Source organism: Lissotriton vulgaris, chromosome 3_1, assembly GCF_964263255.1.
Source record: "Lissotriton vulgaris chromosome 3_1, aLisVul1.2, whole genome shotgun sequence".
NCBI classification, from domain to species: Eukaryota; Metazoa; Chordata; class Amphibia; order Caudata; family Salamandridae; genus Lissotriton; species Lissotriton vulgaris.
Window position 1 is genome coordinate 448,224,266 of NC_141689.1, and position 22,121 is coordinate 448,246,386.

Consider the following 22,121-nt stretch of genomic DNA (forward strand, 5'->3'; position numbering starts at 1 on the left):
TGAAAGTCATTCTGTGACAGCAGATTATACTCAAAAACAGTATTTTTTTTATAGAGTTGACATATTTTGTATGTGAACACAGCAACATTTTTAACAAATTTTGCCTAAAAATCTGCCATTCCAAGGAAGGACCTGACATTATCCTTACTTTTGGGTGGTGGTGCTACCTCAGGCTTCTGTAAGATATCTTAATTCCATACCAAATTACCAAGATACATCACAAAGCTTTCAGAAAACTTACACTTTGACAACTTTGCATTTAAACATTCAATTTCAAGCTTTCTCAGAATACTCCTTAAACGTGTATGGTGTTGCTCTGTTGCCTTCTCCACCACCAAAATGTCATCTTGAAAGAAGACTATAGCCTCCATGCCTTGAAGAGTGTCATACATCAAATGTTGAAACCCTGCAGAGGCAGCGGCTAATCCAAAGGGAATCCTGCAGAATTTATAGCAACTAAAGGGACTTATGGAGGCAGTTAACGTGTTACTGTCAGGATGTACCTATCCTGTTGTTACAGGTAAGATCTAGAGTGGTGACAATTTTATCCCCTTGGTCACAGCCAGAATTTCGCTAATCTTGGCCAAGGAAACTTATCAATTAGGATACTTTTTTTCCTATAACTCCAGATTGTTCCAACTTCTTCAACTCTGGCTTAGCTTCCCCTCTGATAGTTGAAGGAATGTTGCATACCCTGAGGGAAATGCACGTGGAATATATTTAAGGATAATATTGTGTGAGAATCCCATTTCTCCCACCTTACCTGAGAAGACCTAGGGGTATTCCATCTTTTACCTATTAATAAACTCATTTTCCAGGCACATTAATAAGACCTGATTGGGTTCCAATGGTATTCCCATGGCTCGTTGTTCTAACCTACCTAAAACAGATGGTCCATTCTCAGATGCATACTGTTTTACTAGGCCTTCCTGCCTTTAAATTCAAAGAATAATGGTTTAAACACAACCAAGGGAATTGGTTAGTCTGTAAATGGATGGAGATCAGAGGGAATTAAATCAACTCCAGGTTTCCTGAAACTTTTCCTGCCACACTTGTCTGCTTACAGTCTCAAAAGTGAATCTAGAATCAATGACTATGAGTAGGCGAATACCATCCTGATTTCTCTCATAAACCTGCTTATTCCAGTCCTGGATGGCTAATTTACTTTAAGAACATTAGATTCTATGCTGAAAACACAATTGTTGCCACACGCACTTTCCTTTCCAGAAGTATCAGATTCACATAATTAATTACATCATTCATTAGACATTAACATTTAGATTGTGAAGGAAATTGCCAACTATACCAGAGTATGAACATCTCTGTTTTAAAGCAAAGCATAATTTTCCATGTGCTAAGTGATTCTTGCTACCACAGCTCATTGGCATTCTCCCTTGTAAGATTTGGATTTGTTGCTTTTGGTCTTATCCCAGGTACTGTACTTTTCTTAGTTCTGGGTTTTGCCTCATTTATTTTTAAGAGAAGCATTTTTATGTCACTTCACATACTTGGTTCTTATCTTTGTCATTTACAGCTGGCCCATGGGTCAATCTTTTGAACAGTTGAGCATTCTTAACGTAACCCATCACATTTTTCAACAGGGAATCACCTAAGAGCACTTTTGAATTGGGATGTTATTAGTGTGCATAATAAACTGATCTCTAATAAGATCATCATGTAAAGGCTGAGATGTGCATCAAATGACGGAGCCTACATAGTTTTTAACCGGTTCATTCTTATTTTGTTTACACTGAAACATTTTTTGACAATCTAGTGCCACAAGTAGTTGGCGTAAAGTATGTGTTCAGATCATCTATTGCATTTTCATCAACGTCTGATTCCTTTGCTGGGTGTTTCTTTTTTCTATCTGGTAAGCAATGCACAAATCCTCAGCTCCGAACGTATGCAGGATAATTTTTGTTTTCCTTTTTTAGGTGAATTCTTCTCATTGTTTGGCTTCCAATGTAGAAATGTAATTTGAAAAACATGTCCTCCATTCCTGACACTTAATGAAAGGTTCCCCGGGTACAGGTAGAAATGTATGTGCCAAACACCTATTGTAAAGAAAGTGTGCTAGTGCAACTGCTGGATATGTAGCAGTCTAGAACAGTGAGCTTGCCAATTGCAAATAGAATATCTAAAAATAATAGTAATACGATACCTCTGATTCCACATCACCCAATGTAATGTAATACCAGTCATCAACAGGGAAGCAAAAATCCTGGCTTTGAGTAACGTTGCAGAAGGAAAATGAATTCCCTTTGGAACAGTGTGCTCCCTCATCCCGAATGGCATCACTTATGTGATGGCGTGTTTACGCAGCCCTTTCAGGTTGTACAGACTCAGGGTCTTATTTACAGGCACTGCGCGTCACTATTTCCCATATGAAAAGCTGGCCTCGCATTGTGTCCATGAAAGTTCGAGACCCACCTGCGCTTTTTAACTAATTACCAGATTTATGGCCCTGTAATTAAACCCAGATTCTGGTTCTAAAAAGAATGCACAAATTGTTTTATTATACTTTGTGAAATGTATAAAAAGGCAGCTAAAACCAATGTACTTTGAAAAAGTCTTCAGACCCCATCTCTGTTGCCTGCTCTAACAGCTGCTGCGTTTAATTAAACCAACTGTTCCTATTTTGCCAAAAGCCTCTTGTCTTTCATTTTTTCAAGGTAAATTCATATTTGAGCAACGGACACCATGGGTGCACTCACCATGTAAACCTATTAATCTCCACCCTGCTTCTGCTCTTTTCAAGGGGGTAGTTCTGTCTGCTGCAACCTCTGCTGTCTCTGCCACACATAACGAAGAGCAGAGCTTCCTCCATCACTCTGTTCTCCTGTACTATTGAGCGCCCTTTTGTGTGTGAGCCATAATACCTTTCCCAGAATGAGATATGGAATTGTGGGTATGGAAACCCGGATCTTGTATGATGTGCTCACCTGGTTATACTTTAGAATATGGACATATTTCAAAGGGTTTGTAAATTCGCCTCTGACAACCCCATTTAAGCCTGGGTACTGGCTGTGTCCGCGGAATGAATGGTGCAGGAGAGTCTAATACACTCTGTCTGCAACCCTCTGCTGTTTGTGGCAAGGCGATAAATGGGAGACTCTTGCATCATTATTCTCAATGACAGCAGCAGCACGCTGGCACATTCTCTGGTATGTCAAGAGGTCACACAGTCTCAGACCATTCAGACTATCAAGCATTTCAAGGGCATCATCAGACTTCATTTTTTCCTGTCAAAGTCCACGCAGGAAAATTAGAATGTGCATAGAAGTGGCCTCTGTAGTGCTTGTCCTTTTTTAGCCTGATCGATGCAGTAATGGAGGAGCAAATATTTCTGTCACTGCTGACCTGTTAATACCAATAGAGCCGGCTACTAATCCTACAGAGACCACTATGTCATAAGTGTGGCAATTGTGTATCTTATAAATCGACCGTGGAAGGATCAATATTTGAACACAACGACATTAAATGGGTTCACAAGTCCTTCTCCAACTTCAAAACGAAAAACGTTTATACAATCACTTGCCCCTGTGGCAAAATGTATATTGGAAAAACCAGACAAGAGGTGGGGCTGCAAATTGTCCAGCATTGTTCCAGAATTCGAACGAAGGTGATGAATGCTCCAATGGTCAGTCACTTTACACTGGCAAATTATAGTAAAAAGGATATAAGATGGACCGTACTAAATGTCGTGAAACAGATGCCCACAGGTCGAGATGTGGAAGCTACATTACTGTAAAAGGAAGCCTACCTAATACTAAAGTTAGTATTAGTGCCATATCAGGCCTTAATGAAATGTCCGAAATATCAAGAAAATGACCCCAAAAAATCATCCAGAAATACAACATAACCTATCACACCTAGGACATGTACTATGAATCCCAGGATCCACTGAAAGATTGCTCGAGACTAACGAGCCCCGTTCTGGCAAACTGCAAGTCCCTATGCCTAAATGAAAGACCGAGAACTCAACCCCAAAAATTACCAAGAAATACAAAATATTTCATCCCATTTAATAAAAGATTGGATATGTTCAACAGGAGGTACCACTAATCCCAGAAACCACTAGATGGATGACCGGGCTAATGAACCTCGCTCTGGCAAACCCTAAGTGCTATGCCACCGATTCAGCCGTCTGACATCCAGACGCGAACAGCTGAGTAATCGGAATTCCTCGCTGCACGCACAAGCTGCATTGGTGTAACTAACGGTTGCACAAACCTCTTCAAAAAGTAAGTTGGAACGCTTGCAACAATGTTACTTTGTGAAAAGCTTACAAAGTCCTGAGAACTAACTCTGAAATAACTACATGTGGTTGTCCTTCTTTTTTATACAATTGACATGCGCTGACATTTTTGAAAGTCCAATGCGCCTTCATTAAGAGACGATCACCGCAGAGCAGACGGAACTCTGCTCCTCATATAAGTGAGTCAAAACTTTCGCCTCAATCACAATTAAATAACTTCAAAGACACGAACACCTAAATAACTATCACGCGGTTGTCATTTCAGGAAAACGTACACGCGCCATTTGCCCCGCATGTGATATGAACAACTGTCTTGTGCTAATAGTCCTGGATAATTACAGAGTGTTATTCAACCAAAGTGACCAAATAAGTAAGTTAAAAGGCCTCGTCATGCTGTTTTGAACAGTTCCTCTAGAAAAAAGTTTTTTTTTAACTTTGTACATTCATTCAAACTCTACCTGAAAATCTCCTCCCCAGACAACATCACTTCACTCAACTACACCCGACTGACTACTCAAACTTGGCTAATGAGAACCACCTCCTGCTAAACACCACCAAAACAGAATTCCTCCTCATCTCTCCCCCGAAACACACTTCCAATATTGACCTCTGGATGAACCAACTCACAGCTTTCAACTGCTCCCCCCGCATTATTGACTCAGCTAAATCGCTAGGAATTACATTGGTTGTTTCCATCTGACTACTTCCTGTTGGGCGCCAGGATACCCGTAGGGTGACAGTTGAGCATTATAAATAATTAATACAATACAATTGGACAAACACCTGAATATGAAGACCCATATCAACAACGTAAGCCAAGGGAGCTAACCACTTTCTGAGAACTCTCAGGAACCTCAAACCTTTCTTACCTCAAGCCGACTTCAAGCAGGTGGTCCAATCGCTTGTTCTACCGAGGCTTGACTATGGCAGTGCTACTTTATACGGCCTCCCCAAATACATTTTGGCTCCGCTAAAGGCTTCATTGAACGCTGTGGCCAGACTGATTATGGGCACCAAGCGAAATGCCCACATCTCCCCGGTCCTAAAATCTCTAAACTGGCTGTCCTACGAAGCTAGAATTCAACTAAAGATTGCATGCTTATCGCACAAAGCCCTCCACTTCAAAACCCCCCAATTATCTGGTGCAAAAGTTAAAACTATCTGGAGGGGGGAGACCGTCAAGGAGTGCTAATTCCTTCCTCCTGAAATCCCAGATCTTCTGCAAAAAGAGAACTTGTCAACGAGCGTTCTCAGGATCTGCTCCAAAAATTTGGAACTCTCTTCCACCGGAAATCCGGAGAATCTCCTCCAAGGTTGCTTTCAAACTGGAAGCAAAAAGATTCCTCATGAACAAATTCCTACCTTCATAAGAAGAGCGATTGTCAGCTCTTAGTGCTTCGGACACACTTCAAGAATGGATGTCACTCTGGTATTTTTCTATTGTATTTGCTCCCCTTGCCATTATGTTTTCAATGCCTAGCACATTATACGCCTAGCCAAGGCCTATATTGGTCTTTTCTTGTGCACAATTTTTGCATTGCCTATGAATATTCCCTATTTGACTCTCGTACTGATGTTCTCATTCCCTCAATTTGTAAAGCGCTCTGATATCCTTCGGGATCAAGTTCGCGCTATATAAAACTTTATAAATAAATAAAGAAATAAATAAATTCATGTTTTAGGCCATTAATGGTCAGCAACATAAGCAAATCAAGGTTAAAAATCAACGGAGTATCCACTAGAATATCCGGCTACCAGGTACTGATTCCCCCTCTCATTTTTTCTAAAACAAAACGAAATAGTCAGAAAGAGGGGCAGATTTAAAACATGAATTTTTCTTTCTTTTTTATTGATTACTAGAATCCTTTCCAGTCATAACCCTGAAGAGAATCCCATTAAATGAAGTGGGAATTGAAACACTTCGGCATGCTTTACCACCGGGGGATTAGTGTTATTCATAAATAAGATTAGCAACAAAGGAAAATATTGTGTTTGAAATGTACAATCCCTTTGTTGTGCTTAAATGCTTTGTCCCCGATGGCTGGTAACCCCAGCATATTGCATTAACAGTGTGCTAAAATGGAATATGGGTTACCTTGTTGATTCTGACTGGCCAAATATTAGCAATTAATTGTTTTTTGTCTTTTGAAAATAAAATTGTATTTTCTTTGTTAGTATGTTTTGATGTTATATCATTTTGAAGTGTGGTCCAAATCTGTTTTGTAAACTCAAAAAATTAGTCTTAAAGAAATGAGTCCAACATATTTAAATGATGTACACCAAGACATCCGTAGATATCCATATGAGTCTGTTTCAGTAACTGACAGCATCTCAAACAGTCAGCTAGATATCGTGTGTTTACGGTACTTTTAGAAAGTTGGCATTTTCTTGTCCTCACCATTTGTGTTTTCGCCAGTAACCTAGGTCACATGACTGTGAATGGCTCTGCTGTTGGAATTTCTTTATTCCTTCTAGTCAGTTAGACAAAAGGGGACTAGGTGTGGGCAGGATTGGCCATCGTGCCAAAATAGCTGAGTGCGTAGCTGTGCCTTGCTCAACTTACACTTCAAAGGGCTCCAGTTAGAAAAAAGAGGATTCCAGCACTCACAAAGGAACCTAATCCTAGTCTTTTGTCACCCCAGACTTATTGGAGTCTTGACTGAGGAAGGGTAGAACGTTTCAGAACCAGATGTGGATTTAGAATAGGGAAATCCACCAACTTCAAAAGCTGGCACCTGGTATAAATATTGGACCTCCAGAGGCACACATCAGTACACTCCTAGACCTGTGGGGATTACAGAAGGACTTTCTTGTTCCCCAGAGGTCTGCCTTGCTGCTTGATGCCTGCCTTGCTCCCCAGAGGACTTCCATGCTGCTACGAAAGGACTCCCCTGCTGCTTGATGACTGCCTTTATCCCTAGAGGACTGTCCTGCTGCTTGAGGACTGTGCTGCTTTCTGAAAAGGAAGACTGGACCTGCTCCCTTCATCCTAGGCTACCTGAGTGACTCCAAGGGTCAGTTGACTGATCTCCTTTCTGAGCTAATGGGACAAAACAAGCTCCAGAGGTCTCTCTGCAACTGCCCAGCTGGCCTGCTGTACTAGACCTGCCTGGAACTGCAACTGGACCTGCCTGAGCCCTGCTTGCCTCTGCTGCAGTGGGTTCCTGATTCCTGAGATATGCCTACCCAGGTCCTGGATCCTTGGCTGGTATCAGCTGATATTATTCTGTGAAAGTATATGAAAACCTGAAGTTTTGGGCTCTGTGGGACAAATAATAGGCCTAAACGCTGCCACCCTCGATGACTGTAATGTGAAGCCAGCCGCAGCCCATGCATGTAAGAGCAGTGGGGTGGTGGGGCCAGGTTGGGGGGGGGGGGGGATTCAACAGACGACCATGAGGGAAAATTTAATAAATAAATAATTTTCCCTTGTGGTCGTCTGTTCTGTCAAATCCCCCCATCCCGGCCGCACCGCTCTAACCTGCACGGGCCATGGCTCTGTGAAGTTCCAGTTATCCAGACTCCTTGCGCTACATTAACCAACAAAGATGACTGGCAGGAAACATGCCAGCTCTGCACTTCGTGCTACAGCAAAGACAGTCCAAAGTGACTGCTAATGTGACGCTGCAGCAACGACTGTCTGCAATGCCTTACCAGATCTTTGTGCTGCAGCAACGACCATCTGCAACGCCAGCCCTGCTCTTCGTGCTACAGTGACAACCATCTACAACTCTCTCACTGCTCCTTGCATCCTCCTCCACCACAAATGGAAATCTTCACGTGGGACTTTGAGAAGATAACCTTTTCAGCAGGACTGACTTGGTCCCTGTATTCTGTTCATGCTCCATCACAGTTGGTCTGAAATTATGACTTTCCCCAGTTTTAGTATGACCAGATAACCCTGAGATGCTCCCTTTTCCCTCTTTCCTACGACCTCCCTTCTTCTGGCTAACAGGATTTTTTGTCATTTCTGTATTATTTTGTTTATCAAAATGTACTCTATTTTTTTGGGTTGGTTTAGGACTTTTCTGGTGTTGTGCTTTCACTTTATTACTGCCTGTGTTCTGCATACATACTTTACACTTTGCCTCTAAGTTGTATCTTACTGCTTTGTACCAATCTACCAGACTGTTAATCATGGGTTGATTTAATGACTTTTGTAGTTCACCCTAACAAGGATTGTGGTTGTTATTTGATCTCTTCAATTGTGTCTAATCTATGAGTGTTAGGTGGTGTTATATCTTATCTTCAAGTGCATAGAATGACATAAGTGCAAAGTACACCCATTGCATAAAAGATTTTGATGATTCAAGAATAGGTCTTACAAAGAAATGTATATGTCGTCGAGGATATCTTGAAACAAAAGAGATTATTTCAAGTCCAACTTTTATCATGTAATTATATTTAACAATAACAGCGTGAATTTGATCTAATGAAAGGAAATTAATATTATATTCCATATGTGTAGGTTAATATAAATGCCTTAAGATAGGACATATCAAAATGATATCAAGAATCAAAACATTGGAGCACAGATAAGTCAGGGAGGCTGCTAAAAATATATAAATGCATATAGATTGTAAAACTTCTCCATGGGGAAAAAATGTATGATGAGAATTGATCCGTGCTAAAAAAGAGAATAGGATATTTTTCTTTTCGATCAAATGTATGACCATTCAGAATCTTCTTTGATATTTATTAAGATGAACTCATTGTGAATTGTAAATTTGTGAACATTTGGAATACACAGGAGGGTATTTAGACTTTGAGTGTATGTGTATGGATAATCTTTATGTATTGTCTGTATTCCTTCAAGCCCTGTAAAAGCGGTTTGATACAGTGAAAAATGTGTTGACTGTTGCTGTATTGGTGATAGTGGATTTTGAATTAGAATGTATTGACAAAACAACACAAGATCAATTGACTGAACATTCTAGAAACCCTGATGTAATTCAAAGGTCTGCTGTAAAGCATGGAAGTTTGGGTTTTGGACTATACATCTGTTGGAGATATAAGATTTGACATGTAAAGGCCTTTTCTTAATGGTTGCTGTATCAGTAAACACAAGCTAATGATATAATCCTCCCAGTTCAGGTAAAAAGCTGCATTTTGGCCCTCAATTAAACCTTCCAACAAACATTTCGGCTAAAGATCAGACATTGTTGCCTAATTTAAGGAATCCTGCATATAGCCAATTACAATAGTCCAGTAGTGCTGAAATTGTATCTGATATGACGGCACTGTCATATTGGAGTGTTAGAGGGACACATTTTTAGGGCGCGCTTTCGAGACCTGTTGTATATACATTGTATATACTTTTCTTTGTGGGCTTACAGACCTCCCACTGCTTTTCATTTCTTTGGTTTAGTGTCATTTAAGAAATCCTTGCTTCTAAGTGGTTAATCTTTTCAATTAGTCCCTCCTTATCGTCAGTTGTGTATTCCCACAGAGCAGCTCCCCAGTACTTGTGCCGTTTCACTTGTCCCATTGTAACATCTGTTAAGGGACTTCTTTTCCGTTTCTCTAAGAGCATTTGACCAGAGCGCTCGATGTTTTCAGTGCGCCAAGGTCCTTTCCTGTAAACAGGGTTCTCAGGGCTGTAAAACATTGTCTTATCTCGTTATATTTTGCTGTTCATTCAAAGACCGAGCTGTCCCTGCCATCCTTTTAAGTGCTGTGCGCACTACCTGCAGGGATATGCTGTTCCTGGTGTGTTTGAAATGCACTTCTCTTGCTGCACCATTGCTGCAGGAACTACATGCCCTAACGTGCCCAGCACTGACTCGCTTGCAGGTTGACGGCACCAGCTGGCTGCACTGGTGTTTGTTTTCTTCAGCCCACAACACATCCGGAAGATCAATTGGGTAGCCAATCATGGAGCAAGTACAGCTGCAACCTACATGCATCACACCTATGTGGCTATTAACAGTGTGTGGTCTAGCTTATCAATTTACTTCTCCGCCTTCTCCTTAGATCCGCACATGTGAGGCAGTGGCATACGCATGCGTGGATGCTGGCAAAGCGGTAGCAAAGCGACGAGTGGCTACAAACGCCGTACATTCAAGCAAGGTGGCAGAAGCGTTAGGAGCCAAGGTGGCGGCTAGCAGCTCAGGGGGTAGTATGATACACTATAAAGTGAGTATACTTGCGATGCAGCTCTTGCACACGTTTGTGAGCATCACCTGAGAGCCCCGTTTATAGCCAGTTCTTTTCCAGAGCTGCTTGTTGTAGTTGCAGCACTAATGTTGTTGTTTTTTTGCCGTGTGCTTCTTCCCCCGTGCTCTGTTGCAGCACACCAAAACCCATTACTACCCTGAACCCTAAATTTACCCCTGGCACCCCAATCCCTAACCCACCCTGAACCCTAAAATTACTTCTTGGCACCCTAAAACCCACACCCACCCAGAACCCTAAAGTTACCCACTAACACCCCAAAAAATGAATTCCCTACAAGTGCACAAACAGCAGGGGGAAAGGGATGGCCAGTACAGGTGAAGCTTTTCCTTTGTAAATTAATTCCTGCTGCACTCATAGCCCAGGGTTTGCTGTCTGTGCACTTGTATGTAATACACATCTATACAAGTGCACAGACAGCAAACCCTGGGCTATGACTCCAGTGGAAATTCCTTTACAAAGGAAAAGCATTGTTTGCACTGGCCGTCCCTTTCCCCCTGCTGTGTGCATCTTTCCGCTCCCACCCTATGCTGAACACATCAAGTGCTTAGGTGAAATCCCTGCCTTCAGGCAAGGATATCACCTCGGCGCCAGTGCAGGAAAACAAGAGGTGGGGGCAGGGGGTTCACTGAAACTGTTCAGAGGCTGGCTGGCTCGGGCTGCTGGGCCCTAGAAAGCATCATAAAAATGACATTCTCAGCTTCGATGTGCAGCCTTCTTTCATCATTTCAGTGCGTGTCAAATTAGCCCGGACTGAAGAAGACGAGGGGGGGGGGGGGAGCTGAAGCCCGGTGAGCCCAATGGGTGTTGCGCGCCTGTCCGCCGCCCCATGTTGCTCTCTTGTCCAGTTTCATTTATAAGGCAACTAGCTAGTTTACTATGTGGCAGGAGACAGTGTATTTATAGTCTACCACTCGGACTGTGGCCTTCTGTTGTGTCGTGCATTCCTTCTTGTTTTAGAATAGCAGCTTACCTCAAATAATTATGAATTTCTACTATTTTATGTAGCAGAAGCCTTTGTACCTACTGCACCCTTTAACCGACTGCTGCCTTGTCAATGATGTCTACTAAAAACGTGCAATGTGAAAGGAATGCTGAAGCTCACAAACGTAGCTTTGGTCGCCCCCAGGGGGCTGGTACAATGTACAAGCCCTTAATATAATAGGTTTTATAACGCGTTTGCTGTTTAACTTTACTACTTTTAAAACTGTGGATGTCAGGTGTCACCATGTTATGCAATGAACTTCTCTCAATTTACATTCCTACAAATGATGACACACTGAGGCGGTTCCGTAGGAACTGGAGGTGGTGTTTTTTTACCTTGCACACATTTCTGCAGCAAATGCATTCAGTGACTTGACTACATAACTCACATGAGTAGGAACACAAGAGATGCATGTCCAGAAGTTCTGAAAGTACTTACGGACTTAGTGGTGGGCCCCAAAAACAATGCATACAGCACTCAAAGGACAGCCTATAAGAGGGCAACAACTGTCTTGTGCAGATTAACAAATTATTAACGTTTATTAGCACTCATACATATTTTATAGGATTTGGTTTGTCGGTGTGAATCCCAACCCCACGAACCCTGGCCGGAGCAGTTTATGTGCAATTACAATGCAGCTTTCAGATCCTCCCAAATTGATGTGGTGTTCTTGGGAAAAGTGCCCAATATACAATGTGGGCACCTGAGTTGTAATCATGGCTGTCCCACTGGCCTTAATCGTGAAATCCTGTACAAATGTCTTTATTCCCCAGTTTCTGATTTTCCACATCTAATATGCATTGGGAGCACTTTGGGATGGCTAAAATTACCATGGGGACAGGGAATATTGTTTGAGGGACAGTGGTGAGTTCATCTGAGGTGCCCACTGACTCGATTAGGATATGTTACAATGCAAACATTTACAAGGCATGCTTTTACAACGCGGTCTTTACATTGCAACATCCATTACAACGTATGCCATCACAACGCATTTTTAGAAACTCTATTTACAACACATTCCATTACAACGCATACCATTACAACACATAATACTTTTAGGGCAACAGTAGGGTAAGGGTTGGATAGTGTAGGGGTAACAATTACTTTTTCCACTCCAGTGAGTGCAACAGTAGGGTAAGTGTTGGATAGTGTAGGGGTAAAAATTACTATTGCCCATTACTTACCTTATGATGCATTGTAACGGCATGCGTTGTAGTGATGTGTGTTGTAACGGCATGCGTTGTAATAACATGCATTGTAATGGCATGTGTTGTAGTACATGCGTAGTAATAGCTGTGTTGTAATGGCATGCATTGTAAAGGCAGTTGCGTTGTAATGACTGCATTGTAAACGTAGTGTGTTGTAATGACTGCGATGTAATGGTTGTTTCCACACTGACTCTGATAAGAATCCCTTGAGGTATTGAAAGCATTTCAAGAAGTGTGCATAACATGGGTTTGACACATTTGTTGTCTTTTTCAATTTTACCCCTCATGGTTCGGTATGCACCAGGCCTTACTCTTGCAATCGTAATGAGACTAGATGACCCTGAATGAAAAAAAACTGCATCTGACATGTTTAAATGTTTAAAATAATCTTTATTCGGAATTTCAAAGTTAGAAATCCATAAAAGCAGTGATGATGCATAATAAAACGTTTGTACAAAAAAGTCTTTTTTTAAAAATGCAAGATGATTTCATATACAAAAATAGGTTTCACATCTGACTTACAAAAACATGCTTTTGTTTAGGAAATTACTTTAAAGGTTTTTTCTGTGTCTATATATACACTTCAGAAAATTGAGAACATGGTAGCAAGTAGCTTCAGTGTCCAAAAGCTGTAGGCACAACATGGCAGGGCGACATTGCCTGAGACCCCAGGATTTTAACAAAGTCAGTAGCCAAACTTTGCGGTGTTCATGATAAAACTTGCAAAACAAGACAGTATGTAAGGTGGTTTGTATTGACTTTTCGTCGCAGGGGCATAAGGGTGGAGTCGGATCCCAAACATTTGCTATTGGAAAAGCTACCAGTCTGTGAAACATGTTTAGTCTGAATCTTGTCAAAAGAAAACGGTCAAAAATACCAATATTAAGATTTAGATAGGGCTGAATTGAAAGAGTGGATTGGACCATTATCGCATGTTGAACAGACGGCTTGCCTGCTGACATGTCTGAATTCAACCTTTTCCTAAGTTTAGGAAAGAGCTCCAAATGTGGTTGTTTTGATATCAGTATTTCCCTCCCACTGGTGCCTGTTGTACTACCATTCGGATTTGTAGAATATATTGTATTAGGAAGTACCAAGAGTTTCCCTGTAAATGAGTGCACACTCAATAAAAACATATAAATAAGTACTATAGAAATAGCTTCTAATATTTCGTCATTAGGGCTTCGTGCTTATTTTTAACTAGAAGACAAGCAGTTTACTTTATTTTTCCAGTGTTTATTGACTCTTTCCTGCTTATGTCTCTGCCGTTGAAGCATGCATAACCTTGCCCCTTGTGTATCTAAATCCTTCTAAAAATTGAATCTTATACTATCATCCATCGGGTACCTTCTTCATTAATTACTTTTCTTTCTTCTGTTATTAATACATCGTATTCTGCCTTCTATCAAAGAATCACCTGTGTGTCTCTTCTTACATTTCTAAAACAAATAGTGCTGATTTCTCATACTTGCTGTTTCCAATTGTATAATACCAAGAACATTCAATACCAAGAACATTCAATTTTTGATTTTGCTCACCAATGTTAACTTCTCATTCAATCCCTAGGCTTATCAGGAGAAAAATAGTATTTTCGTTATATGTGGAAGTTTCACACTAAGCTTTGCTCCCATCTTAATCTATTCTTTATTCCCTTGTTTGAATACGTTTTGGTCTTTCTAAGCAGCAAACATTTTGGTCTAACTCTGGTTGCATCATTTCCCACTTAACTTATTTACACTGACAGACTATTCAGAATCATTTTTTAGTTTTAGTGCATATGTATTGTCTCAAACTCACTAAAAGTCTTGCTCTGTCTTAATTGGGTAGAATTATCTTCCCTCTTCTAAGCCATTAATCTTTTTTGTTTAGTGGACAAAGCCTCCTTTCCTGCCCTCAGCCTCAGTGTGCTCACTCTGAGTTTAGTAACATTTAGCGACTCCATCCTCCTTTTTCCGATTGTCTCTCTGCCACAGAAATATGGATGGCCTATCACTTTCTCTATCTAAATTCCTATAAAATTGATACCTTATTCTTTATTGCCTCTGGTTCATTCTAATTCAGTTCCTCATTTTTAATTTACCCATCCCATATTACCTAATCTTCTTTTGCCTGCAATCTAGGATTTACTTTTACTTCCACTCCTATGTTTAAATAAAATGTCTTTGACTTCTTGTACTTTTTAATATTTACGTAGCCCCTCTGGCCAGATTGGTAAAGAGTTATGGCTTCACATTGGTGTCTTACGCCGATGATACCCAGCTTATAGTTTCTGTAACTGAATCTACAGATGCTATGGCAGCTGATTTCTGTAAATGTGCCTCAGCTTTGATGACCTGGATGAGCTCTAACTTTCTGAAGCTGAACGCTGAGAAAACAGAAGTCTTGGAGTTTGGTTCGAAAGACTCAATCTGGAATCAGCTGTGGTGGCCTACTACAGCTGGCATTTGCCCTGTACCAGTTATAAAGGCCAGAAATCTCGGAGTTATGTTCGATAAAAACCTCACCTGGGCGTCGCAGATTAACCAGGTCTCATCTGCTTGCTTTTGTATGCTAAGGGGCTTGAGAAAGATTCTCCCTTACATTCCCTTCTCCCTGAGGAAAACGGTGGTAGTAGCCACCATTTTATCTAGAATTGGGAATAGGTGTTACCCAACTGGCCAAACTTCATTCTATTCAAAATGCGGCAGCCAGAGTTCTGCTCGGGTTACTTAAACATCAGCAGACATCGAAAGCGATAAAGAAACTTCACTGGCTTCCAGTACGATGACTTCTAGAGTTTAAGTCACTCTGCCTGGTGCACAAAGCTTTGTTTGGAGATGGGGCCAAGGATGTGCAAACTTTGTTTTCACATTACCTTCCTCTGCGGCCTTTAAGGTCATCTACCCTTGGCCTTGTACAAATTCCTAAGATAAAAAGAGCATGCTGCGGAGGAAAACGGTTTTCCTTTCTAGCTTGCAAACTCTGGAACACATTACCATTACATCTGAGAAGACTACCTAACAGATTGGCCTTCAGGAAAGAAATTAAGACATGGCTCTTTACCCAACTCTAATGTATGTGTGGTTATATCTCAGCTTATGTTTACCCCAGCGCCAAGACGCCTCGGCAGTAGTGTGCTTTACAAATACCGTCAGACAATCAGTCAGTTAGTCTTGTTGTTCTCAAATGTAATATCAAGAAAATATGATCCCTTCTTCCGTTTTCCACGGTCAACTCCTTATAAATCATTTGGAGGCATATGTATCAATGAAAGGTTTTGCGATTTCCAAATAGCAATTTTTAGAGAATCGCTATTTGAAAATCGCAAAATGAGATTTAATCAAAAAATCACAAATATTTTGCGATTCCCTCATATTCCTTAATTGCGACACGCAAATTGCGACTCGCAATTAAGGAATCATTTCCCATTCATTCCTATGGGCCAAGAGGCCTATAGGAATTAAAGGAAATTGTGTGCGCAAACTGCAAGTACCCAATAGGTACTCTCAAATTGCGCACGTATTTTCAAGGGTGCAAAGATTCCAAAAGGACACCTTGTTGCACCCTTGAAATGTGCATGTGTGCACAAGTGGCGCACATACGTGCCCTAAGGGCCTGTATGTGTGCCACATGGCACTTTGAAAAAAAGCAAAAATTGCTTTTTTCAAAGAATTCGTAAATAATCACCAACTGTATTTGCGACTTCTTATACCAAATTCGCACAGTTTAGGTGCTTTCTACATCACATTTAAGGAATCGCAATTTGCAATTCCTTAAATGCAATCGCAAATTAGGGAATCACAAATTTTGCGACTCTCTAATTTGCGATGCCGTTTTGGGATGGTACATCCCAAATGCCTTTTCCAGTTCGCAAACGGGCTGATTCTGAGAATCAGCCCATTTGCGAATGGGTAAATCAATCAATCAATCAGAGTACTTGTAGGGTGTCAAGGTGCTGAGGGGTGGGGGTGCCACTACTGCTCGAAGAGCCAGGTCTTGAGGAGTCTTCTGAAGGCGAGTAGGTCTTGAGTCTGCCGTAGGTGGGTAGGGAGGGTGTTCCAGGTCTTGGCGGCAAGGTAGGAGAAGGATCTGCTGCTGGAGGTTGTTCGGTGGATGCGGGGGACATTGGGGAGGGCGAGGCTGGCGGAGCGGAGCTGGCGGGTCGGGGTGTAGAAGTTGAGTCTGCTGTTCAGGTAGCCTGGTCCGGCGTTGTGGAGTGCTTTGTGTGCATGGGTGAGGAGCTTGAAGGTGATCTTCTTGTCGATGGGGAGCCAGTATAGGTCTCTCAGGTGGGGGTTGATGTGGCTGTGGCGGGGGACGTTGACGATCAGTCGGGCGGAGGCGTTTTGGATGCGTTGTAGTCGTCGTAGTGTTTGGCTGGGAGTCCTGCATAGAGTATGTTGCCATAGTCTAGTCTGCTGCTGACGAGGGCCTGTGTTAACGTTCTTCTTGTTTCGGTCGGGATCCACTTGTAGATTCTGCGGAGCATGCGAAGGTTGTTGTAGGAGGAGGAGGAGACGGCGTTGACCTGTTTAGACATGGAGAGGGAGAGGTCGCGAATGAATCCTAGGTTGCGTTCATGGTCGGTGGGTGTCAGTGCTGTTCCCAATGTGGTCGACCACCAGGAGTCATCCCAGGCTGAGGGGGTGGGTCCGAGGATGAGTACCTCAATCTTGTCCTAGTTCAGCTTCACATGGCTGTTCTGCATCCAGTCGGCGAGTGCTTGCTACATAAGCCCCTTGGATCACTGTTGTTTCCTTCATGTAGGACTTCTCCAATATGCTTTGCTTGCCTTTCAATCTAGACTTTAGTCTTCTTTTTATGTGCACTTTTTGCCTCACTAACTGCTATCACATCACTCTTTACTTATACTGTTTAAATTAGTCGCCTATTATGTCTCATTATAAATTTCATTACTTATGTATTGTCTATCAATGTAACAAAGGTCTTATTCTCTTACATGGTTGACCTTCATTTGGCAGTATTTGACTGCCAGTACTCGTTGACTGTAGCAGTTAGTTATTTTATAGAGTAGTGGGGTAGGCATGCATGTTCACACTCACTTTCACTCATCCTCACATCCATCAATTTACAAGCACATTCGCATCCTCACATCCACCCATTCATTTACAAGCACAAACATGCGTACATACTCACACCCACTCATTCACAGGCACATACACTCACACACATACACACATCAATTTACAGCACTACACAGAGTGGGTAGGGGTCAGTGAGAGTGACTCATGAGTTGAGGAATGGTGGTGTGATAGCCTGTGAGCCCTGGGCACTTCAGGAGTTATATCTAAAGTGCCCAGGACTGATTCTATCAGTGGCACTCCCTTTCATCATCAGAGGGAGACTCCTCTAAGGGATTTTTGCTGGACTGATGCCGTTACTGCCCTCAGGGCTGTGAGATCAACAGGCTCACAAACATAGGCTCAGGCTGCCATACATCTTCAGATTCACATATGTAAAGCATCTGGTTGCCTGATCCTTACATGATGAGTGTCTTTTAGGCTGACCTTTGCTCAGCTTGACAGACACCCATTATGCCCATTATGCTTTGGGAAAGTAGGGAGGCAAAGCCCAGAAGCTCATATTGATGGGCCACTATTGTATTCCTGTTATCTCATTTGCAAGTCATATGGTTGGGAAATCAAAGAAACCTAAAGTCATCTAGCAGAAATCCTTCTCAGTTGCGCACCGTCCATTAAATGCATCTCTGGCTTTAAGCACCTGTGTGGTAGAGGTAATTTGTTTATTTTATGTTATGTCCCAGAGGGCAGTTATAAATGATATATTTCCCAAATATTGTTTCAGTGCTTAAAATGCTCTTATTTCTAATATCTTCTGAATGTTGAAATAAGCTCGACCTTTTTATGATAGCACATTTTTAATCACGAGCTACCTTTTTATCCTTTATAATTTAGATGACTAGCCAAAGCAAAATGAATGATTAAAAATATTCTGTAGTTCTTCCTCGCTTTGGCTACCTTCTCCCTTGACCCCTATTACCATCTCCAAAGTGCCCTTTAATATTTCAGCACATTAGCATCTGGAGCGCTTTACCTGCAGTACAGTGTAGCTGTGATATTACCGTGGGGAGCTTACAATCCTCCAACGCGTCTCAAATGTGAAATAGTTCACTTGAGGTAAATCTGACATTATCGCAAGCAATTCTGTCACTTTACTTCTCCGTACATTATTACTTTACACTGCTTATTTGATTACTAGAATTACAAAATCAAAATATTACTTAGATGGTATTAAACTAATAATGTATGGTTCTAGAAAACTAGATTACATGTATTTGAAGCTGTGCTACATTACCCATGGTCCTCACGTTCCTAACCAATGCATTCTACTGCCTGCAATATTACAGTCACAAAGATTAGCTGACCCTGCTGTACATTTCCTGGGTACATTTCATTTTCTAAAACTGAATCTTACTACATATAGTGTTTGTTGGAGATGGCCTTCACCCCCAAAATGTTGCCTTACTCTTCACTTTTTTTCTGAATTAATTTTTGTTGGCCTTAGCTAATCAGTGCTAAAGTGTGTGTGCTCGCTCCCCTAAAACATGCTTTAATTGGCTTACACCTGATTGGAATATTTAATTTACTTATAAGTCCCTTGAAGAGTGATATATCATATATCCAGGACCTGTAAATGTAATGCTACTAGTGAGCCTGCAGAGCTGATTGTGCCACCAACTTAAGTAGCACCGCACAACATGCCCCATGGCTGCCACTGCAGCCTGGATGCAGTTTTAAACTGCCGTTTTGACTATGCATTTAAACTCCCTTCTAACACACATAAAGAAGGGGGAAGAGGACAACCTCCCCAAATAAACTGTATACACACAAAAAGAGGTAGGAATGAAAACTTCTCACTTATTAAGTTTAAGTGGCCTGTGCTACGTGAGGAAAAACTGCCCTCACCCACAAATTGTGGCATGGTTCATCAATGGGCTCGCTAACTTACACCCCTGCTCAGACCAACGCCTGGGGTGGAACAAAGGGAAAAGGGAGACAATACAAACATGTAAACTCGTAACACAGAAAAAGAGAGGGAGGGACTGGGAGCAATATAAGGAAAAAGATCAGGTCCAGCACCAGTGCTCCCAAGGATAAATGTAATCACAACGGATGGTGACTGTTCCCAGAACGAAAGCAAATTCTCCAACCTATTCTGGTTGAGATATGGTGTCTCCAAGAGAGAAGTAGTGATCAGTGGGACCAAGAAAAAGAGATAGGTGGGGGAATTCCTCCTTTTAGAATTGGTGCCCTCACACACCCTTGCGAGTGTCGTGCTTTATCATCGGGCTTTGCTCCTCATGGAGGTGGCGCTGCAGTCCCCCACGGGCCCCCGAGAGGTTTCTTTATCTGAGATCTTTTGTTAGGAGGTGCCAAAGTTGTGGGTGCAGGTGTGTGGGCCTCGTGAAGGTGTATGTGTGTGAAGATAAGATTATCTGGCCAGATCCCCAATACAACTTTATTCAGGGGTCCGGGAGAAAAATTAAAACATGGGGGGCTTCGTCAGGACCGTAGATAACGTGAGATGAAAAATCATAGGAGTCAGGAAAAACACCCTATACTCCCACCATACCTATAATGCGGTCAGTGTGCGTCTTTGTGCTAAAAGATATGTATTGTCAGTATCTTCGTGATCCCAGCCTAATGGAGACAGATGGAACGCAAGAGAAAAATATAACATAATGCAGAGTGTAAAGAGAACATTCAGCATAATGTAGATTTTTCTAGTATTCATGACGGAAAATCTTAATTTTATTAAAGACACGGAGGCGAGTATTATGCTTTCTTATCTTGCTTTAATTTCACACTGCAGCCAAGATAAGTAAAAAGACTACAGTTCCCAGAGGGCCAGAGAACAAACTGGGCCATGGGACTGAAAAAACGTGAGAATACAATAACCAATCACAATGAACCTATCAGATAAAGACCCTAACTGACTGCGCAGCTTCCTCTTTTCGCTGGCGAGCAGGTCAAGTATAGTCATTAAACAAAGGGAAAATGAATAAAATTAAGGATATAGCCAAAGTCCAGGAACATAAGTCTTGTATCAGGGGAATCCAAGGAAGAAGACCAAACAGGAGACCAGGAGGAGGATCCAGGAGCGTTGGAATTGGAGCACTCGAAGGAGAAGATCGAAGAAGTTGAAGGGTAGATCTTCTAAGATGAAGCCGGTGGCAAGGCTGGATTCGCTGTAGGGAGGGAGAACAAATGTTAAGAAATGTTGCGGCGGGATAATACTCGCCTCCGTGTCTTTAATAAAATTAAGATTTTCCGTCATGAATACTAGAAAAATCTACATTTTATGGCAAGACCGGAGGCTCCTATTATGCTTGTTTAAAGCATATTAACAATATCAGAAGCCACAGTATGAACAGGTTTACAATAGAACATGCGAAATATACTGTCATTTGACCAGTCTGCTGATCTCAGAATGTCTTCCAGACGAGAGCCAGACCAAAAGGCTGTAGAAGCCATGGCTCCCCTGGCCGAATGAGCCCCGAAAACGGAGACGTCAACTCCGGCAAGAGACATGACCCAACGGACCCAACGGGCAAGGGTAGGGGAAGAGACAGGAAGATGGGGTTTACGAAAGGAAATAAGGAGTTGAGAATGAGAGGGCGTTCTGAGATCAGCAGTTCGGTGTTCGTACACTTTTAAACATAGTCCCACACACAGTTTGGGATGATCTGGAAAGTAGGGGTAAAACACTGAATCCAAATTAGTCTTAGTACGTCTGCGTATCTGAAACAGCACACCTGAAGGAGAATATTGACGGGCAGAAACATCTAGAGCCTTAACATCAGAAACTCTCTTAATGGAAACTAGACACAGTAACATGGTGAGTTTAGCAGATAGCATTTTTAGCGAAAGAACAGCATTGTCTGGCCAGCTATTAAACAATTTAAATATCACTGTAACATCCCATAAAGAGGTATACTTAGCCAACGGAGGTTTCGCACAACGTACACCCTTGAGTAGGCGACAAATCATAGGGTGAGCACCAACTGGTTTACCATCGATTTGGGAATGGTATAGGGAGATGGCAGAGCGATAGAGATTGATGGTGCGGTAAGCCTTACCGGCACTGGCTTGAGAACCAAGGAAATTAATTATGAAATTCAGAGAGGCTGAAATGGGATTGAGGTCCCTTTCCAAACACCAGCTTGTCCAAAGAGACCAGGCGGATCTGTATGCTTTGGATGTTCCCGGAGCCCAAGCCTGGCTGGTGAAGATCGAAGCCTCTTGTGAAATGAGGACGTCAGAAGAGGAAGGCCGGAAACTTTCCAGGCCGAGAGTTGCAGGGAGGAGTCGAGAATGAGACTGTGTTGTTCGCCCTGAGGATTGAGAAGATCCCCGAAAGAGGCAAGAAGGACCGGGAAGTCCACTGCCATTTCGAGAAGAGTCGGAAACCAAACCTGGGCTTGCCAGAAGGGGGCAACAAGAACCAGGGACGAAGACTGGCGGCGAACTTGAGA

The 22,121-nt window shown here is 42.1% G+C and overlaps 1 protein-coding gene across 1 annotated transcript in view; it reads right to left on the reverse strand.

The window, feature by feature from the left end:
- Positions 1 to 8,034: 8,034 nt before the first annotated feature.
- Positions 8,035 to 22,121, reverse strand: part of LOC147726615 (uncharacterized) — a 47,840-nt gene continuing 33,753 nt past the window's right edge. Inside the window, exon 3 of the mRNA XM_086963482.1 lies at positions 8,035 to 8,228. Coding sequence (XP_086819608.1) covers positions 8,035 to 8,228 — 194 coding nt within the window. The remainder of the gene's footprint in view (positions 8,229 to 22,121) is intronic.